General features: G+C 36.9%; 2 protein-coding genes across 2 annotated transcripts; both read left to right on the top strand.

Moving 5' to 3' along the window:
- Positions 1-5695: 5695 nt before the first annotated feature.
- Positions 5696-6422, top strand: LOC108221017 (monothiol glutaredoxin-S2). The gene has a single exon (XM_017394917.2). The coding sequence runs from the start codon at positions 5905-5907 to the stop codon at positions 6211-6213; it is 309 nt and encodes a 102-aa protein (XP_017250406.1). The 5' UTR covers positions 5696-5904; the 3' UTR covers positions 6214-6422.
- A 1974-nt stretch (positions 6423-8396) lies between these two features.
- Positions 8397-8973, top strand: LOC108221016 (monothiol glutaredoxin-S2-like). Its single transcript, XM_064092952.1, has one exon. The coding sequence runs from the start codon at positions 8545-8547 to the stop codon at positions 8851-8853; it is 309 nt and encodes a 102-aa protein (XP_063949022.1). The 5' UTR covers positions 8397-8544; the 3' UTR covers positions 8854-8973.
- The last annotated feature ends 681 nt before the right edge of the window (positions 8974-9654 follow it).

Genomic DNA, 9654 nt, shown 5'->3' with positions numbered 1-9654 from the left:
CCGGAGAAAAAATGGTCAGGGAAAGACATTTCTTATTCACACTTGAAAGTGTTTGGATGCAAGGCATTTGTGCATGTTTCAAAGGAATTGAGACAGAAGCTTGATCTCAAGTCAAATCCATGCATCTTCGTCGGTTATGGAGATCAAGATTTTGGTTACCGGCTGTGGGATCCCGAAATAAAGAAAGTTATTCGAAGCAGAGACGTGATCTTTTATGAAAACCAGTTTCATGAGACTACTCCAACAAATCTAAAACAACAAATATCTCAAGCTCCAGAAGATGTTCCTGTATCTTCACATATTCCTGTCAATAATGAGGAAGAGAATGATAATGTTGAACAAGAAAATGATGACCCAAATGATGTTAATGATGGCCCAGAAGATTTTAACGATGATCGAGATGAAGAAATTCCGGAGCAGGGGGAGCTTTCTTCTGAAGGTGTAGTTGGAAATACTCAAGTTCGACGGACTACTAGAGGTCCAGTTCCACAAAGAAAATACTCGACATCTGAATGGATCCTTCTTACCAGCGAGGGGGAGCCAGAGAGCTTTGAAGAAGCTCAATCTCATCAGGACAAGTCTAATTGGTGGAAAGCTATGGAAGACGAGATGAAATCTTTGCAGAAGAATCAAACTTATGAATTGGTGAAACTTCCCGAAGGAAAGAAAGCCTTGAAAAATAAATGGGTTTTCAAGTTAAAGAAAAATGCCGAAGGTAATATTGTGAAGCACAAGGCAAGACTCGTGGTCAAAGGATTCCAACAAAAGCAAGGAATTGACTTTGACGAGATTTTTTCGCCAGTTGTGAAGATGATGTCAATTCGAGTTGTACTTGGGTTGGTTGCTAGTCTAAATCTTGAACTCGAGCAAATGGACGTGAAAACAGCATTTCTTCATGGTGATTTGGAAGAAGAAATTTACATGGAGCAGCCCGAAGGTTTCAAAGTTCCAAAGAAAGAGCATCTTGTTTGCAAATTAAAGAAGAGCCTTTACGGTCTCAAACAAGCTCCTAGGCAATGGTACAAGAAATTTGACTCATTTATGGAGAAACATCAATACAAGAGAACGATTGCAGACCACTGTGTGTATCTAAAAAAGTTTCCAGATGGAAAATTTGTCATCCTTTTGTTATATGTGGAAAATATGCTGATAGTGGGTCAAGATATTAACATGATCAACAACTTGAAGAAGGATTTGTCAAAGTTTTTTGATATGAAAGACCTAGGCCCGGCACAACAGATTTTGGGCATGAAAATCATTCGTGACAGGAAGGCAAGGAAGTTGTTCTTATCACAAAAGGAGTATGTTGAACGTGTAATCAAAAGGTTCAACATGAAAAATGCCAAGCCTGTAGGTACTCCGCTATCAAATCACTTCAAGTTAAGCAAGAAAAGTTGTCCTTCAACTGAGAAAGAAAAGAAGATGATGAAAGATGTGCCCTATTCCTCAGCTGTAGGTAGTTTAATGTATGCAATGGTGTGTACAAGACCTGATATTGCTCATGCTGTTGGTGTTGTGAGTAGGTACTTATCAAATCCAGGAAGAGAACACTGGGAAGCTGTTAAATGGATACTACGGTATTTGAAAGGAACATCAAAACTATGTTTGTGCTATGGGGGAGCGAAACCAATCTTGGAAGGTTATACAGATGCTGATATGGCAGGAGATCTTGATAGTAGAAAATCTACTTCAAGTTACATATTCACACTAGCAGGGGGAGCAGTCTCATGGCAATCTAAATTGCAGAAATGTGTAGCATTATCTACGACAGAGGCCGAATACATTGCCATGACAGAAGCTGGTAAAGAACTTAAGTGGCTGAAAGGATTTCTCCAAGAGTTGGGTTTTCCGCAAAAGGAGTACATCATTCATTGTGATAGCCAGAGTGCTATGGATCTTAGCAAGAACTCCATGTATCATTCACGCACAAAACATATTAATGTTCGATATCACTGGCTTAGAGATGCAGTCGAGCAACAAGAGTTCAAGCTTTCAAAAATCAACACAAATGAGAATCCAGCAGATATGTTAACAAAAGCAGTTGCTCGAGAAAAGATAGGATTATGCCGAGACATAATCGGGATGGATTGTAAATGACTGTTGGCTCAAAAATACAGCTGGAGGGGGAGAATTGTAGAATCCAGCTGCCATTTCTCTAAAAGCACACCAGTTTCCAATACATTGAAAGCACACAACTTGACAATTCCAGCAGATCAATTATTCCGGCTTCAAAGCTTCACACACGCTGTTCACACACACATCAATGTTGAAGGCTGGCTATAGATAGCATCGTTCATTTCAGTAGCATGTATGTGAGATAAAAAAAAACACAAGCTTATGTATCTAAAAATATAGTTCAGAGGGTTTGTTTTTGTATTGCAGTTGAGTGAGAGTTACTCCTCATGCATGTAATTCTATTTTCTGTTAAATAGAAGAGTTTTCAAACCCCAACATTACATCCATAAAATGCAGTTCATCTCGCCTCTTAACCGACCTCAAAGCCAAAGGTGCTAAGATATTTCTTCTTCTCAGTACTAGATAGCCTGGCATGATTGTGGACTCACTTGATCAAGACACTTCTCACTTAGTCTATTGGATATTGATACCTTAAAGATAGAAAAGTTTTAATATCAGTGAAAACTAATACCTATAATTACAAGGATGACCATATTGAACATTGAAGCTTATCAAAAAATTTATCATAAGATTAAAATTTGATAATTCATTACATAAGCTCCTCGGATTTTTTTTACTCATGTGAACAGAAGCATTTTGTTTTGGCATCAATTTGGTTCCAGACTAGTAAAATATAGAGATCGGAGGATTTGAAACTCTTGGATTTTATGATTTAACCAAACATATAGGGCCTGGGAAGAGGGAAAGAGTGCAGAGTCCGGGAAAGGTGAAATGTAAGCCTATTGTATGAATAGGCCTATAATTGGAATTTAGACATACTGTCTTTGTAAAAACGTTCAATTCTGAGAAGTTAAAGGACAATGCAGTTGCAGAATATGTTCAAAATTGTTCTAGTAAAATTGGCAAACATGTTGATTGGGATTATCGGATATGAAAGGAATGGAATTAAATTTGAAAATGTGTTAACGTTCAAATTTTTTATTTCTTCCCTGTTTCATTCCTAACATACACTACAAATGGAATTTTCAGTGCTGAGATGAAAAGCTCCATCCTCTTTGCTACTCCCTTCTTTCTCAAATTTCAACACAAAAATTCTGCTCTTGTTCATTTTTGTTTCATATCTTTCCTAGCAACTTCATTGTTCCTCTTTAATTTTGTCAATTCCACTATATTCCATTCTCCCCGACCAAACATAACAAAAGGAATTGCAAAAAATCAAGAGTTATATGCAATTGACACCCCTGATGTTTGGACATAATGCACATTGCACCTAAATAGTGTTGGATAATACACTTTGCAGCCGCATACTTTTAACCCGTAGACACTTTGCACCCTTTCCGTTAATTTTTGCCGTTATCGTTAACTTTTGCAGGGGCATTTTGGGAAATTTAATTATATCTAATTAAAATAAGACCTTTAGTTAAATTTTCTGGCCATTTAAACGATATTTTTCGGAAAAACTTAAAGAACGAAAGTTGTAGAGAATAAAAAGATCTTTTTAGAACAATAAGGTTCAAAATTTAAAAAATTATTTAAAAACGATTGTTCATTTTTACAAGATTTTTAATTTTTGAATTTTTTTAGAATAATTATAAAAAGTATTATGAAAAATTTGAACCTTATAGTTTTAAGAAGATCTTTTTATTCTCTACAACTTTCGTTCTTTAAGTTTTTCCCAAAAAAATCGTTTAGATGGTCAGAAAATTTAAATAAAGGTCTGATTTTAATTAAATATAATTAAATTTCCCAAAATGCCTCTGCAAAAGTTAACGGTAACAGCAGAAATTAACGGAAAGGGTGCAAAGTGTTTACAGGTTAAAAGTCTGGGGATGCAAAGTGTATTTTCCAAAACTATTAGGTGTAATCTGCATTATGTCCAAATATAAAAAATGCCAATTACAATTAACTCAAAAATCAAATGAAAGCGAAAATAGTGTGGAAAGAACGATGATCAAGGATTTCGAAACTTAAGTTATGTGACAAAGAAATATACTCCCCCAATATATCTTTACATTTTTGGGATACTGCTCTCAATCTTTTACGATTCAAAACTTCCAAAAGAGTAAAATTTTATAATATAAAAATTAATTTCACCCGCTACTTTCATTCACATTAAATATTATTTGTTCCCATCACTATACTCATTTTTCTTACTCTTGTGTGCTATTTTATATATCTTTTTTAATCCTGTGGGCTGTGTCCAAAAAAAATGCAAAGAATCGGGAGTCATAATTTACACAAGAGACAGTACTGAGAAGTAACTAAGGAAAAAGTAGTAGTAGTATTTACCCTCAAATCATTTTCAGAACAATGTTCACACGCCACTCTTCCCCCTACCACAACCCTCTAACCCTGGAGGTACTTAATCCTTCCTCACCAGTGTTGTCCAGTGTCGCTTGAGGGCATGATCATCAAATGCCGCAAGCTTCCTTCTTTTATTTTCTTTATCCCAAATAAGCATAACTCTCTGCCTGAAATAATACAAATGCGCGTTTAAGTTGGTGGCTGAATGCTTGAGTTATCAACCTACTTATCATGCACGTATAACTGGCCCATAGTTGATAGTTTGAGTTATCATACAACAATGCAACTGCTCTGTATAACCGGCCCTTCACGTCGTTTGTAGCCAAAGCAGTCTTGGAGGTACTACACGATACGTATTACGTGGCCTCATCTCATGCCTCAGATTCATACTTTGCTGTTTGCTCTGTTTGTTTGTTTTACATGCGAATATCTTTCACACTATCTCTATAAAGGAGACAACTGGATGCATAGATGCTCATCGCAATATCATTATACTGTCAGGATAATATCATGTAATTCACTTGGAACATTTGCTTGTAGCCGCTTAGAGAACTTTAATACATCAACAACCAGTCAGTCCAAGCAGATTGATATGAGAAAATGACAATGTTTCAGGTGTTGTAAGCTCGTATCATGCACTCCCTCCATCCCATGGAGTAGTATACGTATGGGGTGGGGCATGAAAATTAGGAAAAAATGTAATTTAGTAAAGACATATAGGAGAAGTCGGGTAAAATGGTGTGACCAACTAATATATAATGTATAAGGTGAGTAGAAACTGAGTGTAGCCGAAGAAGTAGATGGTGTGGTTAAATTTTTATATTATAAATTACTATTTTGAGAATGTATACAATTGAGCAGGACATTCCAAAAAAGAAACTGTATAGAAATGAACAGGACAGAGAGTGTATAAATATTGGCTGCTTTCGTCTTTCTGATACAGCTAGTGTCCTTTAGCAGAGTCATTAGCATCGGTTAACATCAAACTGCATTTTTAAAATTTACGCGGAAGATAGAGTTTCCTCAAGTAAGACGAGGTCCGCATTAAGAATAGTTTGTTCTGCAATTGTACGGAGGTTTTATCGCACGTTTGATTAGTCATTTGATCAATCACATCAAGCTTTCATTTCTGATCGTATAAGAACCTCATTAGTCCAACTTTTATTATGGGGGGTCGGTCATCAGATTTCTTTTGGCGTTCTTGATCTGAGTGTAATGGGAATCTTGCTCAAAAGCATCCGAAACGGATAAACTCTATATCCTCAACAGCCTCAACATAGAAGCTAAGCAATATAACACTTGTAATTGAAGAGCCACTGGTATCGTCTATATATAGTCACTTCTTGAACCGCAATTTTTCACAATTAAGTTGAAGCAACTCATTGAGTACATTACAAGAAACATCTCTCAAACACTTCCACTTAACTACTTAAGCATATAGCTTGCATATTCTCTGTTGCAGAAATGGCAATGGTTACAGAAATGGGCGTCGAGTACCCAGTTGTGATCTTCAGCAAAAGCTATTGCTCGATGTCCCATTCCATTAAGACCCTGATATGCAGTTTTGGGGCAAACCCGACTGTTTATGAGATCGATGAGCATCCAAATGGTAAGCAGATGGAGAAGGAACTGACAGCTTTAGGACGTAAGCCAAGCGTACCTGCTGTGTTCATAGGCCAGGAGCTTATTGGAGGAGCCAACGAGGTGTTTAGCCTCCATCTAGAGGGCAAGCTGGTGCCACTGCTCAAAAAGGCTAATGCTATATGGGTGTAACTGACAAGGCATATCCATGTATCAGTTTATTAGTGTTTATATTAACACACAGCATATTTTTGGCTTAGCTGATATCAAAGAATAGCTCCTGTACTAACAATAATTATCAAACCTTGATATGTACTATGTTTTATCAATAACCAATACCTTGCTTTTAACTGCGCATTGTGATCTTTGATTGAACATTCAGTAACGATATCAACATGGACGATTCACATATAAGAAATAATGTTGGCTTAGCGAAGTCTAGTATTCAAATTCAACCGGTAGAAATGCTGATTTACCATTTTGCTCAGGAAGTCCAGTACTTTGATGCACCAGCTCGTTCTGGTACTAAGTGTTGAAAGAATTGTCTGGAATTATATCCACAGGCTTGATCATCCTCGAGAATATCAACAAGGCCTGGTTTACAGTATCAGCTATTAATATGTGTAGTTAGTTAACAGCAAAAAATCATAGACATCTACTACAATTAAAGGGGAAAAAGAGAGAAAGAAACTGGCTAAGGTATCACAATCTGCACGGAGCAGAACTCATAGTCATGGTATCACATGCATCATGCATCTCACTGATATAAAACGGATGGAAAAAGTCGAATTGCAGGGGCCAATATATATTTTGTCCTCAGATGTGCATTGCTCGATTGTGTGTGCATATCGCATACATGCCTGTGATTCACAACAGGTGATATTATACAATTCAGACATGGGCAATTCTGTAAGATCATAATGCCTTGCTTTGCTTGATTAAAACTGCATGCTGATGTACACCGTACCCTTTCTTTAAAGTTGTTTCTTTTAATGCTTATTTTCGTTCTGATATTACTTCTTGCATGTTCCAGGGAGGATTCCATAGCAGACGCGGAGAAAGATAAGAGTTTTCCTATGGTCCCCCTCATCACAACTTACTAAAATTTATAAAAAAAAACGCAAGGGGATCAAGCATAAACGACAATCAACGTACAACAAAAAGGTCTAAACTTAATAATCTCATAGAGTAAATTGTATTAAGATGATCAGTTAAGTAATCTTAAAGGCATCAGTAAAGTAACCACATCTCAGTAATTTATTTATCTTGCACCAGAGATTTTTCTACTGTTTTGCTGAGACTTAACTTCGGAGAAACTTTGCATATCTCACAGTGATATAGGTATCTTATTTAAAACATTAAGAACTTACATTGTCCAGTGAAGGAATATCTTGTAGAAAAGCATCAACTTCTCTTTCATCTAGATGAGGTTTACAACAAGGAATCCACCAAAGTGCTTGCAGCTTACATGACATGCATGATGCATCTGAACTTCCTTCTCGACCAGATCCATAGGTGTAAAGATATTTCTTCTTATCAGCACTAGAAAATTCTCGAACCTCATCGCATGATCTTGGAATCGTTTGAAGAGGCCTCGTGACTATTCAAAATTAAACACGAGCAAAAACTTCTCATAACAAAAAAAGACCATTAGCAGAAAGCCTAATGTATCATAATAACTAAACACAGCAACAATGAGGATATTGGACATAAAACCTGTCAAAAATTACAAATCACAATTTATTTCAATTCAATTGAGTGTGTGCTGCATTTACGATTGTAAGAGTAAGATGAATTCCGTATTCAATCCTGTTTCCGAGTGGGACATATTATGTATGTAGAATTGGCCCTTCGATTTCTTTGTAGCCAGAGCAGTCCTGGACATACAACATGACACCTGTCCCCATCTCATATACTTCCCCTGTTTGCTTGTTTTACATGCGAATATCTTCCACATTATCTCTGCCGTGGAGACAAGACAGCCAGATGCATTGATTCTCATCACAATCTTATTATATTATCATGATAATATCATGACTTTTCCCCTGGATCACCTTTATGCAATTGCTTAGACAACTTAATTACCTGATTATCAACGTAACCAGTAATCAGTTGAAGCAAAGAAACTTGAAAGTCCAGAGGGTCAGTATATATTCTGTTCTGCACTTGTACGGAGAATTGTCAAGACTCGTAAATTTACTCCCACGTTTGTTTTTGGTCTTCTGATCAGTCACATCCAACTCATGGCCTTTGCTCAACTTTTTTTCAAGGTCGGTCATCGGTTTACTTTTCGTGTTCTTCATCTGAGCACAATGAGATTCTTGCGAAAAAGGCATCTCAATCGGATAAACTCAATATCTTTAACGACTCTTCGCGATGCTGCACAATGTACCTCTGGCAAAGCCATTCACTCCTCTATATATACTCGCTTCTTAACCCGAGACACCTCAACCAAGATCTAGCAACTCATCAAGTACATCACAAGAGTCAATCAAATATCTTTCTCATTTCTCAGTTGTAGCAATGGCATTGGTCACAAGAATGGGAATGGAATATCCAGTTGTGATCTTCAGCAAAAGCACTTGCTCAATGTCGCATTCCATTAAGACACTTATCTGCAGCTTCGGGGCAAACCCGACTGTTTATGAGATTGATGAACATCCAAATGGTGAGCAGATGGAGAAGGAACTGAAAGCATTAGGACGCAAGCCTAGCGTACCAGCAGTGTTCATAGGTCAGGAGCTTATCGGGGGAGCTAACGAGGTATTTAGCCTCCATCTACAGGGCAAGCTGGTGCCTCTTCTCAAAGATGCTAATGCTATATGGGTGTAACTGCCAAGCCACATCTCACATTAGTCAGTAGTGTACTACTACTAACTTTTGATAAGCTTTTGTATCAACCAGATATTATGGAGATCCTATACATAATACATATACATTATCTGTTCTGGACTTGGCTTGAGATTTGTTATAAAACGTAATATTAATGTATAATTTGTCCAACTAAATTGTCCTTGATCAAATGTTGCAAGCTTTGCCATGCATGATCATACGCTCATTATCAAGTGAAAGGAAGTCAATAAGGGTGGAACAGAACACATATGAATCCAGAAAGAGTTGCAGACTTGCAGCACAGTAGACGAGAAAAGAGCAAACTGTTCCCAAAACAGGGAAACACATTTACAATGCTATATCAGTTATTGACATGTGTAAACAACATATAATCAAAGATTTCTTCCACTGATATAAATGCAAACTATCCAAAATAGTATAGTTTGATAAAATGCTTACAAAAAACACTATGATCTAATGGACAATGTGCCTGTACTCATGCATAACAAGTACCAAAGATCTAATGGACAATGTGCCTGTACTCATGCATAACAAGTACCAAACCAAAGATCTAATGGACAATGTGCCTGTACTCATGCATAACAAGTACCAAAGATCTAATGGACAATGTGCCTGTACTCATGCTGATATGTGATGTGCAACATGTAATTTTGATCTGGAAAATGACTTCCAACGAATTCTCAGAATTCAATGTCCCTGATGCAAGATTAGGCCTTCCATAAGCCCAACATTCAATATCAGTGTGAATTAGGTCTGTATTTTAATTTGAAATGTAGTATC

This window comes from Daucus carota, chromosome 5 (assembly GCF_001625215.2).
Source record: "Daucus carota subsp. sativus chromosome 5, DH1 v3.0, whole genome shotgun sequence".
Classification (NCBI taxonomy): Eukaryota; Viridiplantae; Streptophyta; class Magnoliopsida; order Apiales; family Apiaceae; genus Daucus; species Daucus carota.
Note: the sequence above shows the minus strand (reverse complement) of the source record. Positions and strands in the feature narration are given on the sequence as shown.

Excerpts from the sequence above, each read along its gene's own strand:
- LOC108221016 (XM_064092952.1), top strand. The coding sequence starts at position 8,545 with ATGGCATTGGTCACAAGAATGGGAATGGAATATCCAGTTGTGATCTTC.
- LOC108221017 (XM_017394917.2), top strand. The coding sequence starts at position 5,905 with ATGGCAATGGTTACAGAAATGGGCGTCGAGTACCCAGTTGTGATCTTC.